The 14,835-nt window shown below is 40.0% G+C and overlaps 1 protein-coding gene across 1 annotated transcript in view; it reads left to right on the top strand.

Annotated features, from left to right (window-relative positions):
* Nucleotides 1–13,700, top strand: part of LOC134311731 (phosphofurin acidic cluster sorting protein 1-like) — a 99,136-nt gene extending 85,436 nt beyond the window's left edge. Inside the window, exons 12-24 of the mRNA XM_062993383.1 lie at nt 1,530–1,651; nt 3,224–3,356; nt 4,116–4,220; nt 4,863–4,969; nt 5,092–5,246; nt 5,677–5,787; nt 6,991–7,093; nt 9,728–9,770; nt 9,863–9,905; nt 10,028–10,166; nt 10,366–10,604; nt 12,063–12,182; nt 12,430–13,700. Of these exons, the coding sequence (XP_062849453.1) occupies nt 1,530–1,651; nt 3,224–3,356; nt 4,116–4,220; nt 4,863–4,969; nt 5,092–5,246; nt 5,677–5,787; nt 6,991–7,093; nt 9,728–9,770; nt 9,863–9,905; nt 10,028–10,166; nt 10,366–10,604; nt 12,063–12,182; nt 12,430–12,548 (1,539 nt within the window). The 3' untranslated portion in view covers nt 12,549–13,700. The remainder of the gene's footprint in view (nt 1–1,529; nt 1,652–3,223; nt 3,357–4,115; nt 4,221–4,862; nt 4,970–5,091; nt 5,247–5,676; nt 5,788–6,990; nt 7,094–9,727; nt 9,771–9,862; nt 9,906–10,027; nt 10,167–10,365; nt 10,605–12,062; nt 12,183–12,429) is intronic.
* The last annotated feature ends 1,135 nt before the right edge of the window (nt 13,701–14,835 follow it).

The following is a 14,835-nucleotide window of genomic DNA, read 5'->3' as shown; positions in this document are numbered from 1 at the left end:
AAATGAGAAATGTATATCTGTGTATTGTCTGTTAGAAAAATTAAGAAACAAAAATTAAGGTCAAAGTTTGCATCAACACACAAGTTAGTTCCAGGTCAGATTTCAAAATGCTTGACTATCACGCCCATGCGGCTCTGCAGACAGGCAGCTTGCACATTGGGTGGAACTTGTCATATAGTTAGCGATAACGAAGCCCACACATCTAGAGAAAAGATATGATCGGTCAATTTTAATGGCATTTGAAATTGGTCTTTTATTAAAGTTATATTTCTCGGTCCTTTGAAAATCCAAAGCTGCACCACTGAGAAATGGCAGTTATAAAAGTTTAATATGGGATTGAAGATTGGAAGTTTGGCTTTTTTGTGAAAAAAGTACCTAACAAAGCCCAAGATTGTACTCCAACAGCGCTTTACTGGTGTTTTAATACATACAGTTCACACTGACTGGTTGTGGTTTAGCCATCAATACAAAAGGAGATTAGGCACAGGCAGAACTAACTATGTCAAAGGAAGGAACATAGCTAAACAAAACACATCTAGTTCTATTCTAATGTGAAAGAACAAACTAAGTACAAGACAGAAATAAACCAAAATGTTGACAAGCCTTATCTAACCAGTACACAAAATTAAAGTGGTACCTACCTGCTATTCTAGTTTGTCTAAACAATTATACAGACCTTTGTGGGACTTTACAAGGTGGACTGAAAGTTTGAGACGACTAGTGAACATGCCTCTATGTCGCGGTGTTTAATTCACTATTTTAATTACAAATAATATGATTATTATGACAATTTAATCTGTTAAAATTTTCAAAAATGAATTTTACAATTTAACATTATTAAGCTTCTGTTAAGTAACTCAAATTCACCTGCTCAAAGTCTTTAATGTGCCTTATTAAATAGCATAGGACTCATGGACATCTAATTTCTTGTACATTTCACAACTGAACTTGCTTGTTATTAGTGCACATTTAGTAGGGTCTGACATGAAAGCTATGGCGTCTGTTATCAACCAATAGAAGAGTTACTGTGGCTCAAGTTGCAGATCATTTCAGTATTGGTGATGAGGAGAATGTGTTGCAAGAGCAAACTCTTCACTATATGGTGCTGTATAGTCTCACTCCAGTCAAAGTGCCCGTGCTAACTCCTGTCCACTGACAAAAGCACCTGTAATGAGCACCTCACAATGTTCTGAAATCAAATGACCTGCTGGTGATGTTCTGTCCAGACACAGCAGGACACAGATGTCTCAGCAGGTCAGAGCTGTTTTAACACCATAATAGGCGGGTGGTTCTGTTTTGGTTCACTGGTGTAATATTGGGTAGGTACTGTGGTTTGGGATGATGTGTCTGCGTTTGCTCATGCCCAAACTGATCTTTTAAACCAAACAAAAGTGTCTGTTACTTAAGGCATCGAACAGCTGTACAAATCAAACTTCAGAATAATGCACCACATCAGTGCAATCTAATACTGTCAGACACAAACCATATTGAGAAGAATTTGTTATTATTTTTTTATGATGTGTGTGTAGGATGTGAATGATCAGGAGCTGTTTAACGAGGTCACTCCCTCTATTACTGTATCTGTGGCAGAGAAGCCACGTACACCAATGAAGACCAGCAAGAGTGAAGGGCAAACCATGCCCTCTCCCAGGTACACACACACACTATAGTTATATACTTTTTTTTGCTACAACTATTCTGTATGGCAGGGTTATTAAATCTTAACTTTTTTAGGGGCTTAAGTTTTTTGCGACCCTGTCAGAACTTTGTTTAATACCACATGGTCTATTTTCTCCAGAGCAGTGCTGCAAATCAATGCTTATTAAACAAAATGTGTTCTTGTAGTTTATATTATTATGACAGGGACAGGAGCCCTAAACGCAATAAATAATCTAAGTAAAGGAGAGAAATGATGACAGTCTGACCACTTGAAGTATTATTTTTTAATATTTCATGAGTTGGAGGTGTCTCTCCAGAACTTCACTTACATTCAAAGCATTTGACCCCAGAGGTTAAAAACCACTGCTGTATGGCTTCACCTCACTCCAAAAGCTTGTCTGTACTGTTTTAGTTGTTGGTCTGTAAATCTGTCTGATACACTAACTTTTTAACCAGCATTATAATCCACAACCTGCCCTACTGCACACGCAAAACTTAAATTTTCTATACGTTGTAATTCTACATTATAAAACGGATAGTTCCGGTCCTAAAATCTGATTGGCTAAGCCTCGTTCGAAGCCGTTGTAAAATCCCCGATAAACGCACACCTAGGACCACCTCACATCATTCCATATTAATACGCCACTGAATAGAAAAAGTTAATGTTATGTTCGCCCTCATGTTGCCTAGCAACACTGTTAATCGAACTACCTTGCGTCACGGAAGAACGCTTTATTGTAAGTTTATACACAATAAATACATTTATGAATTAAACATTGTTGTATTTATTGTATTTTATGTTGACCAATTGTATTTTATGTTATCAATTTTATGTATTGATATTGTGTTTTATAAAAGCAATAAGCCACTCGAGACCGTGCGTTACTGCTATGATTTTAGCACGGGAAAAACGTCATCCCCGTGCTAAAATCACAGTAACGCACGGCCTCTCGTGGCTTATTGCTTTATTTAAGACCCTAATATGCTGTTTTAATCAGTGGTTAAGGTACTGGACTAGTACCACCATGTCTAGGGTTTTCCTGCCTTGTGTCCTGGGTTTCTGGGTGAACCTGACCCACCATGACCCTGACCGGGATAAAGCAGTTGAAAATGTTATATTCTACAAACTCCAGTTGCATTTAGTCTGAATTGTAGGTCCCCCACCCAGGACTCGAGGAAGACAAGCATCACGGCTTTTCTCTGTACTTGCACCCAAGTGGTGGAACAAACTTCCTCTGTCTGTTTGAACATCTGAGTCTCTTGCTGTCTTTAAAAAAACAATTAAAAACCTTCATCACCTCTTTACTAAACACTTAAGCTGACTTGTACTTACTTACTAATGCTCTTATTCATTTCCTGCAAAAAAACCTTTGGTTCTAACAGGGTTTCAGCAGATTTGTGTTCTTGAACTGTTGTTTACTTAAACTAGAGTTAGGTAATGTCTACTATGGCAAGCTCTTCTGTAAGTCGCTCTGGTTAAGAGCATCTGCTAAATGCTGTAAATGTAGGTTGTGGCGATGCAGTTTTGCACTTTTTAAACACTACATAATTCGGGTGTGTTTAGATTGGATGGCGCACACACACCCCGGCAGAAGCGCAGCACTCCCATGAAGGAGCGTCAGCTCTCTAAACCTCTGAGTGAACGGGCGAACAGCTCAGACAGCGAGAGATCACCTGAACTCGGACAAAGTTCACAGGTGAGAGCACATCACACACCTTTTTTTGCCACTGATATCATGCTGGAGCAGGTGAGGATTAAGGAAAATAGTGAACTTCACAAGAACTTGTTAGAATGTCCAATACCTTCACAAGAGGCCAAAGAAATTATAATGTAATATGAAACAAAGCTACTTATTTTATCACAGACAGCTCAAAATTAATTGAATTGAATAAAGAGCTTCTCTCAAATGGGCCCTAGAAACTTGCTTCTAACACATGCTTTTTTCTAAGACATGCTTCATTTTTCTTAACACAGTTTTAGTAAGCTAGTTTTTAGCAATCTTTATGATTTTCACGTCTAATACTGTCAGGTCGATTCAATATTTTTGCGTCATGCCGACGGAATAAGGTCAGTTTTGTTAAAAAATTGGCTCTTTTGTGGTGGAAAACTTTAAAGCAGTACTACACTGGGTGCCAGAACTAATGCTAGCAAATATGCTGCCTTCCAATAGCAAAGAAGACTTACGTTTTTGTTAAAACCATTGACTTTACTGTCTCTCTGTTAGTGACAATGCACTATTCCACTGACTCAGTTTGAATTATTAATGTAAGGCTGACTCATGTACCATTTTAATCTCTGTGTTTGTGTGTGTGTTTGTGTGTGTTTGTGTGTGTGTGTGTGTGTGTGTGTGTGTGTGTTTGTGTGTTTGTGTGTTTGTGTGTTTGTGTGTTTGTTTGTGTGTTTGTGTGTTTGTGTGTGTGTGTGTGTGTGTGTGTGTGTGTGTGTGTGTGTGTAGATCCTCAGGAAAGCTGTGTATGATCAGTTGAATCAGATTTTGCTGTCTGATGCTGCACTACCTGAGAGTCTTATTCTAGTCAATGGCACCGACTGGCAAGGACAGGTATGTGTGTGTGTGTGTGTGTGTGTGTGTGTGCCTACCTTTGTGTCTACCTTTATCTCACAATCTAGTCATTTCCAATTCCTAATTGTAAATCCGCTGCCACTTGCACGACCCCAAATCTGATCAAGGATATCCAGATCACCACATACCCCCTAATCTAGGGGGGCTTCTTATCACCTGCCAGTGTTGGGCTCCCACACAGAGCCATACTGCCACTCTAGGCTCCCTTCCTCTACTCTTGCAGTGGATATTATCTCAGACGTAATACTATTATTCTAAACAGTACATCACAGACGTAGTACCACAATTACTGTACTGGTTTGACATACTACTGAGTAGGTTTTCCAGCCTGTGTGTGCTTCTCATAGCACAGCAGTTTCAGTGGTGCCACCTTGTACTAGTCCCAATAGACTGTATCTGAGGGACAGAAAGCTGGGTGGGGTATCTCTTTGTTGGCACTGCAGCACCTACTCCCATTGTATAAAGAAGTGCCGGGGAAGGGGGATGGGATTTGTTAGTCTGCTATCTTCTTTAGTCAGCACTGAGGCGAAAGACCACATGCAATAATAGGAATTGGTTATGTCTGCATTTTTAAGTGTGATACTTTTAAGAATTAAAAATTGTGTGTGTGTGTGTGTGCAGTATGTAGCAGAGCAATTGCAGGTTCAGAAGCACCCAGTGGTGTGTACATGTTCCTCAGCAGAGATTCAGGCCGTCCTCTCAGCCGTTCTTACACGTATACAGAAGTTGTGAGTCATTTAAACATCAATTCCTTTTTTTACCTACTACATGATTTAACCAGAATTTGTCTATGAAGTATCAGTTCTGTCCTTTCTTTCATTTTATTCTCTTTCTCTCTCTGTGTGTGCAGCTGTAATTGTAACTCCTCTATGCCACGACCGGTCAAGGTGGCAATAGTGGGCACTCAAAGCTACCTGGGTGCCATCCTGCAGTTCTTTGTCAGCCAGCTGGCTAATAAGACGTCTGATTGGCTTAACCACATGCGCTTTCTGGTAGTTCCTCTGGGTAAGCAAAAGCACAATGCACAGCTGGACCGATATGTGATGCTGCCATATCTGTATGTCCCTACCATCACATTATGATGGCACTTGTAGGGCACTTTTAGCCTAGTGGTTAAGGTACTGGACTAATAATTCAAAGGTTGCTGGTTTAAGCCCCACCACAGTCAGAATGCCACTGTTGGGCCCTTGAGCAAAGTCCTTAAGCCTCAATTGCTCATACGATATATTGTCACAGTACTGGAAGTCACTTTGGATAAATGTGTCTGCTAAATGCTGAAAGTGTAAATGATGTTTGTAACATCTGGAGTTAGTACTGACATGGCACAGCAGTCAGCACAGTTGACTCTAGCTAATATTTGTAAAATTATGTTTAATAGACGTTCCTCTCTTTTGTTTTTCATTTATGTACAATGTTGTTTTCCTTCTGTGGTCAGGCTCTCATCCAGTTGCTAAGCACCTGGGTGCCCTTGACAACCGCTACTCCTCAGTCTTTCTAGAAGGAGCGTGGAGAGAGCTGTTCAGTCGCTCAGAGCCTCCACAGTCAGGTACACACACATGCAGATGGGTGACAAAAGGAAAGGGCCGGGTAATACAACTAAACTGTTATCATTCTACCATGCTTTGTGGGATGTGAGAAGACCGAGAGATGGAGTAGGTTCTAATGGCTGAAAAACAGGATTCCTTGTCGCTGAGTTAATTACAGAATCTGCAAAGTCATGTTATTCTGTGTTATCACTTAATCAATATTATGGATCAGTACTATTCTATCCTGAGGAGCTCTTCTAAAATGACAATGTCTTAATACTATGGGCACAGGGCTTAGAAAGTTGTTGAAGCTGCTTCTGGTAGCTTCTTTTTCTGTTACCTGTCTGTATTTTGCTTGGCTAATAGAAATTAGCTGATACATTAAGCTATTAAGCAAGTTTGCACATACTGCTACAACCCCAAATCAGAAAAAGTTGGGACAGCATGGAAAATGCAAATAATAAAAAAAAAACACAGTTTCTTACATTTTACATGACTTTTATTTGATTGCAGACAGGATGAACCTGAGATATTTCATGTTTTCACTTCATTTATTAATAAACATCCATTACTGCATTTCAGGCCTGCAACACTTTCCAAAAATAGTTGGGACAGTAAAGCATGTACCATTTTGTAATGTTGCAGGACTCCCAGATTGTGCTCTGGGCCTTTATGCACTGAAATTCCTCCCAATTCCTTGAATGGTTTAATGATATTATGCACTGTAGAAATATGCAAATCTCTTCCAATCTTTCTTTGAGGTACATTGTTTTTAAACATTTCAATCATTTTCTCACACATTTGTTGACAAACTGGAGATCCTCTGATCATCTTTGTCAATCAAAGACTCAGTCTTTCCTGGATGCTGCTTTTCTACCAAACCATGATTACAATCACCTGTTTGGAATCACATCATTATTTAGTTTTTTGACCTCATTACTAGCACTAAATTGCCCCCGTCCCAACTTTTTTTGGAATGTATTGCCTGAAATGCAGGAATGGATGTTTATTAATAAATTAAATGAAGTTGAGCAGAAAAAACATGAAATATCTGAAATATCTTGGGTTCAAACTGTCAAATGTGAATGTAAGGAACACTGCATTTTTATTGTATTTGCATTTTTCATACTGTCCCAACTTTTTCTGATTTGGCGTTGAACTTGTCTCACTTTTTTCACTCTTTCTTCATATTCCCCCTTCTTCCCCAATCCTTTACTGTATAGATGTGCTGGACGTGGCAGGGCGAATAGGTCAGTATATCAGTGGAGCTTCACTTACTCATCAGCTTCCTATTGCTGAAGCCATGCTGACCTGCAAACACAGGATGTGAGTGATGTTTCTTCTGCCTCTCTGAATTCCAGTCGCCTGCCATCCTGTCCTGTTAATCATTGTTCATTTAAGCCTGCGTTCAGACCAGCAGAGATTCGACGTCACAAAGTGACCGGCTGTCATTCAGTCTCAATTAGAGCTGGTGATTGGTGAAGTGGGTGGAGTCAGTGGCCCAAAAAGTAGAGCAAAGTTTGACCTAATGCAAATTAGGAGGGAAGCGATACGGCAATAACCAATAGGAACTGAGCAGGTAGCAGAGCGGTATGTGCATTATCTTTACCACCGTCAAATGGTACACTTCGTTTGTTGTCAAGTTCACTGCACAGATAATGAAATTTATCGAGTAATTAATATAGAGCAGAAATTTTTATACGCTCTGTAGATTGTAGCAGTAAAGTACACTGTACTGCCGTGTCATTGCTTTTCTTTTGCTTGGTGTCAGTTAAACCATGGCAACCAAACACTCGGCGATGAAAACGCTGCCGGTGCAAACACAAAGTGATGAGTGATCCGCAATTTGGGCGACAGTATGCGAAAAATAGCTTCTGGTCTGAATGTAGGTTAATGCAGATCATTTTAACTTGTGCAAAGAGATGATTTACTTCTCCTGCAAATAGGGCTGGACGATATGGTTCAAATTTATATCACGATATAACTCCTAATTTCGGTCGATACGATATAATTCCGATATCGATATGAATAATACAAATGTCAGAAAAACTGCCAAAAACACCAACATTGGATGGCTGTACCTGCAAACCTCTTTTCTGGTTTCTGGCAAGAAATACAAGCTGAATACACCACTGAATTAGTCCTTCATCTCTTACCAGCTATTTCGTCTGCTTCTTTTTCAACTGTGGACAGTGGCGGAGCCAGACAATTTTCATAGGGGTGGCCAAACTGAGACCATTGCTCACAGGGCTGGCACAGAAACTGTCTGATACCTTATTTTTTGTGAAAAACTAAAATATAGCCTATAACCTTAACATTATGAGGAAGAATTTCAAAGATATTCCTTTGCAATACTTAATCATTTGACTGCAAACTTGTGTGTACTGATTAGGGTTGCCAACCGTCCTCTAAAATACAGAATCGTTCCGTATTTGGAAACTAAACGTCGCGTTCCGTATTGAACTGATACGGGACGCGCTTTGTTCCGTATTTTTATCAATGGGAAAGAAACGCTGCAGATTAGACTGTTCAATACTAGAGCTGGGCGGTTCCTGAATCACCCGGGTTAATGATTCGAATCTTTGTACTGAATCAGGAATCACGAGTCCGAAATCTCAATGAACCCGGATCCTACGAGTCCTCTGACTGGCTGCTGCTAAGTACACGAGGTGAGTGAGCCGACTCACTGGAAACACCTCTGACTCAGATGATTTGGCTGAACCGACTTCCAATTTTAAACCCTTGACCCATTAACATACCCATCTGATTGGTAGGTGATTCAACCCCCCCCCCCCCTCCCACATGGTCAAGATTTCACTTTAAAAAAAGTGTCAACTTTCATACACTGATAAGAGAAGTGTGAGGTGCCAAGAGAATTAAGAGAGAAGGATTTATTTACAGAAGATGAGTGCATGGAAGATGTGATATTTGGATGCATTTTCATGCAATAAATCAGTCGCAATCAGAATGTCAGTACAAGTGACTCAACTGACTCAAGTAAACCGGATCACATTAACATTAACCCTAGTCTCCCCCCCCCCCCCCCCACACACACACACTCACTCAGGTAAACACCTGGCATCTCACCCCCCCACCCTATGTCTTCCGCCAACCTGCCAGCCCAGGGTGTTCCTTATTTCCAGTTCTGAAAGTTGGCAACCCTAGTACTGATGAGACTCATCTGAACCCCAGAACATGCTAGCGTGAATGCATGGAAAACAAATTTTAATTTTCTTTAAAAAATATGATACATTCTGACCAACACTATTAAGCCAAATCAGCATTGAAAATTAATTTTACTTTTAATAGCCTTCTACAATGCTGGGGCTTCTTAAAACTGAATATTCTCTTTTCAATAGAAGTGTTATTTAAATGCTATTAAATTGTTTTTCTAAAAAAAAAAAAAAACCTGCCCAATTTGGAGGAAAACCGCCCAATCTGGCAACACTGGAACGCGCAGAGTCCGTTCGTGCCTTTACTCGTAGCGCGCAACAACTAATATTAGTTGTATTAGTACTCACTAGTATTAGTACTCACTAGTATTAGTACTCAGTCGTATTAGTACTCAGTACTAGTACTTTTTCTGTAATTGTGTTGGTGGTTGACGTTTATGTTGAGTGTATTACTGCACTGTTTTGATGGAGAACTACTCGCTTGAGGTGCGCTGTTGAATTGCGTCCCTGTGGGAACACCTGCGAGCAAAAATGCTTCCGCAAAAAAGTACGCACTGATATAATACGTAATATACTGTATATATCGTTCGAATTTGTTTAAAAATCATATCACCGTTATTGAAACATTTTCTATCGCGATATATATCGATATCGAATTATTGTCCAGCACTACCTGCAAATATAATTAATATTTTGGGCAAATAGATGCACTTACAATTTTGATTATGCACTCAATAATGTCATGTTTAATTCTATTTGTTTAAATGCTTCCCACCTCTCTGAGCAGGCGAGATGAAGACTCCTATCAGAAGTTTATCCCTTTTATTGGCGTGAGTGCCCATTAAATTTTTAATAATCTCAAATTGTATTGCAATGACTTAATCAGTGGTACTGATTCTGAAGTGTGTGTAATGTGTGACAGGTGGTAAAAGTGGGGCTGATTGAGCCGGGGCAGTCATCGACAGGTTAGCTTTTCCTTTACTCTTTTATAAGCGAGTGTTTTCTTATTTAACGCTAATGAAAAGCTGAACATGTTTCCATCATCCAGCGTGACATTGAGTCCTTATGCTTCCTGATCTGTGTTTAGGTGATGGTGAAGAGGCTGTGGCAGTGAATTTGGCCGTCCCCTCTACGTCTCCACCCACTCACAGCTCTCCTGCCAGTCTTAAAGAGATCGCCACACCGCCTTCCTCACCCTCTATGGGTGCAGTTTTGGCATTACAGGGGTAAGTGGGTTTGCTATAAAGCTGTCATGTATTTTCATAAACACATCAAGCAATCATTAATTGACATCACAAATCAACTCACCAGCACTTTAATATTAAATTACATTATAATATTTCTTGTTTTCCTTATACACATATTAAATGCAGCATAACTGGTTTAAATAGGAGCCAAACTCTTTCCACCCATCCTTTTTTTCAGAAGTCCCAGTATCTCTCATGGCGTGGATGCTATCGGTCTGCAGGTGGACTACTGGCTGGCATCTCTAGCCGAGAAGCGGCGTGAGGGTGAGAGGAGAGACACGGCATGTAAGAACACTCTGAAGAGTGCATTCAGATCCCTGCAGGTCAGCCGTCTTCCTGGAGCGACTGTCAGCGACTCTCAAATACCAATCAATACCATGTCCATGACTGTGGTCACCAAAGAGAAGAACAAGAAAGGTGAGGGGAATTATTCTTAAGTCACACTGAGTTGATTTAGTAAGTTGACACAAGTAAGGGCATGAAAATCATGGCACCTACTGCACTCTTTTATTTGTTTATATACAAATCTACAGGAGCGGCAAGGACTTGCTTTTCCCCAAACCAAGATAGATATTTTCAACAAAGTTAAAGCTGGAACAGTGCGCAAACTTTTCACGAAATAAAACCGAGGACACACACAAATGAAGATAGACAAAACAAAGACAGAACAGGAAATAATGTAACTTGATCTTTAAAAAATATATATATATTTAACCTCTTGAGACCCTGCAGTCACATATGAGGACATTACATTTTGGCTTTGTTATGCCTTATTCCTTGACCTGCTAAACTTAGACCGATTGTCCCCATTAGTGGACACTTTTGTCTGCCATCTAGTGGTAGCAAAAGTACTAGAAAACTAATAAAGTTTGTTTGTTTCTTTATTAAGATTTTAACATTATGTTTTACACTTTGGTTACATTCATGACAGAAACGGTAGTTACTCATTACACAAGATTCAGGTTATATCAAACACAGTCATGGACAATTCAGTGTCTCCAATTCACCTCACTTGCATGTCTTTGAACTGTGGGAGGAAACCAGAGCAGACAACATGCAAACTCCACAGAGAAAGGACCCGGACCGCCCCATCTGGGGATCGAACCCAGGACCTTCTTGCTGTGACAGTGTGCGACAGTGCTACCCACTGAGCCACCGTGCCGCCCAACTAATAAGGTTAAAAACAAAAGGAATAGAAAAAATTAATAGAAAAAATGCATTGAAAAAATCAAAGCTCGGGTCTCAGGAGGTTAATGTTCCTGCCATGAATGTAACCAATGTGTTGAAAAGGTGCTAAACCAATATATAAACAAATATATACAAATTGAACTCACCTCAGATGGACCCAATGCTTGTGGAAATATTATCAGCCTGTTATTAGTGAAAGGTTTAAAAGCCAGAATCTGTCATGGTATGGGGGTGGCCCTGGCATTTGTGTGAAGGTACCAGTGTCTTGGAAGCATATATTTGGACTTTAGAGAGACAGATGCTACCATCATGGTGAGGTTTTATTGGCAAGGCAATGCCAGTGGAGTGTGTGTGCTTGACTGTTTAAGGGTACAAATTTCTCGACGAGTTTCAAAGATCTCGAGTTTAGGGGATGACGAGTTACAAGGTATCACTGTACTTTAGTCAGTTAAATAAAAATGCAAAAGAATTAACAAGTCATATCATATTCTTCTTTTTATTGTCTCAACTTTTCCAGACATAGTGTTTGTACTGAGCAATGATTCATCCAAAAAAAAGTTAGTCCATTAGTAGGACATTAAACCAAACACCCGGTTGCAATGAATGTTGGTAAAGACTTTCATTCAGATTATTATGCAGTATCAATATAACAGGAATAACTTCCCCAATGAAACTCTTTTTCTGCAGTTCCAACCATTTTCCTGGCAAAGAAGCTCAAAGAGAAAGAGTTGGATTCAAAAAGTCAGGTGATCGAGGGCATCAGCAGACTCATCTGCTCAGCCAAGCAGCAGCCAACCATCCTTAAAGGTACAATACACCAAAACACGGCCTGAAGCAAAGAGCTAGTAGGAATAAACTGCATGATATGCACTGATTGGCCGCAATAAACTCATATTACTAAACCAACTAATAATGTACTTTTTTACTTGTTCTTCCCTCCTTCTAATTTTACTTTCCTTAATATTTATTTTGTTTGTCTTTTCTTCTGTTTACTTTTCTTTCTTTGATGATTTCTCTTTCTATATTCTCCTCTTCTGTCGTTCTTTTTTCTCAGTGTCCATTGATGGTGTTGAGTGGAATGATGTGAAGTTCTTCCAGCTTGCAGCTCAGTGGCCCACACATGTGAAGTACCTCCCAGTCGGACTGTTCGGTTACAGCAAGCCTCCCTCTTAGGACCGCCCACTGGCCTAACTCCACCCCTTAATTCACCTCATTGAACACGGTCCCTGTCAGTCAGAATGTTGGCCAGCTGTTGCAGGGTTGTGAAAGAAAACCTGCTCTCTACGTTGATGTGGTTTTGTTGAGGGTAGGTGATGTTACAGCGGTGGCCGAGATGTACTTTTGATAGCGCTAGTCACTTTTATTTATGGACGGGTCCCAGAGCACCGGTTGTATGGGACAAGCACAAAACGAGCCTTTGGTTTACTAATAGTCACATCTGTCAAACAGCAAGGGAGAAAGGAAACATTTTAATGAGCAGTTACATAAGATTTGAACAATGGGCCCTTATAATGTCAGCGTTTTATCAGCTCCAGAAAACACAGTAGGGTTCTGATCTGCACGAGTCAAACACCCACAATCTACTAGTACTTTTAAACACTGTTTTAATTCAACATACATACTTGTGCATGTGCAAACTGACTGTGCTAGCCATGCAGCTACAATTAGCGACTATACCCTTTATCATATCACATCAGTTCAGTCTATACTCACTTAACAGTGAAGTGGATGCTGTGTTCAATGACTCCCGAGCTTTGTATTATTTTGTACATACGCTAGGCTTCGTGGCTTGTAGGAGCTTTAAGTTATTAGTTTTAATATCAGTACTTTAAAAGTGGCCTTTTTAGAATACGTATGTAGCTCAATTAAAGGTTTTATTTTTTCCTTTATGAACCATACCTCCAAAGATCTCACATGTATATCTGAATGTAATTCATCACCAAGTCATACAAACCTAACACAATATCACAGAAAATCAGTGTGGTCATACAAGACCACCTTTAGCATCTTAACAGTCACCAGAAAATCATGAGAGAATGTGCTTTTGTATGTATCAGCCATCAAACAAATCTTTGTTTTTATTGTCATTTTTTTTTTTGCTGTGCTGTTTTCTTCAGCGTCTTCGGCAGTTTGTAGACGGGCTGGATCCGTTTTGGTTGTTGAAAGCTATGCACTTTCTCTTCACTAGTGCTATCACATATCATTTTCTGTCTAAAGCACAATGTATCAAGGTCTTAGTGATCACTGCTGGTGGGAACTATCCACTAAAAGGGAGATGTCACATAAAAATGACTGATTTACATAATTCTTCATCATGAACATTTTTGAAAATTCTAACAATGAGTGTGATTATACCCGGATCAGCCATAACATTAAAACCACCTCCTTGTTTCTACACTCACTGTCCATTTTATCAGCTCCACTTACCATATAGAAGCACTACAGTTCTACAATTACTGACTGTAGTCCATCTGTTTCTCTACATACATTTTTAGCCTGCTTTCACCCTGTTCTTCAATGGTCAGGACCCCCACAGGACCACCACAGAGTAGGTATTATTTAGGTGGTGGATCATTCTCAGCACTGCAGTGACAATGACATGGTGGTGGTGTGTTAGTGTGTGTTGTGCTGATATGAGTGGATAAGACACAGCAGAGACGATCGCTCACCTATCGCTGCTGTTTGAGTTGGTCATCTTCTAGACCTTCATCAGTGGTCACAGGACACTGCACATGGGGTACTGTTGGTGGACTATTCTCAGTCCAGCAGGGACAGTGATGGGTTTAAAAACTCCATCAGCATTGCTGTGTCTTATCCACTTATACCAGCACAACACACACTAACACACCACCACCATGGCAGTATCACTACAGTGCTGAGAATGATCCACCACCCAAATAATACCTGCTCTGTACTGGTCCTGTGAGAGTCCTGACCATTGAGGAACAGCATGAAAGGGGGATAACAAAGCATGCAGAGAAACAGATGGACTACAGTCAGTAATTGTAGAACTACAAAGTGCTTCTATATGGTAAGTGGAGCTGATAAAATGGACAGTGAGTGTAGAAACAAGGAGGTGGTTTTAATGTTATGGCTGATCAGTATAATTTCATTGTTCTTCCATCCAAGTGACACAAACGTACTTAATGGATCTTGACCAGTGCAAGCTGGTTCCTAAATCTTTATGCAGATATGAGATAGTCTCACAGGCCAACGGTGATCCTAAATGAGCTTATACATGGCGGAAGTGTTAGCAAAAGCTGGCTGAGTTGCACTAAATCAACCAGTCAGAATAAATCTGTTAAAAATAGGCTTACCAGTTGCATCAGATCTTGCAGAAATGTTTAAAAACTTTGGTTTAACTGCAGCAACTTAACAGTTTATGTCTTGCAGAACTTGAGTTTAACTTTGCCCTGTTATGTTACATAATTGATTTTAGCTTTTTTATATAAATGTCTTT

This window comes from Trichomycterus rosablanca, chromosome 4 (genome assembly GCF_030014385.1).
Source record: "Trichomycterus rosablanca isolate fTriRos1 chromosome 4, fTriRos1.hap1, whole genome shotgun sequence".
NCBI lineage: Eukaryota > Metazoa > Chordata > Actinopteri > Siluriformes > Trichomycteridae > Trichomycterus > Trichomycterus rosablanca.
The sequence above is the reverse complement of the archived record's forward strand: the minus strand, read 5'-3'. Positions and strand labels throughout refer to the sequence as shown.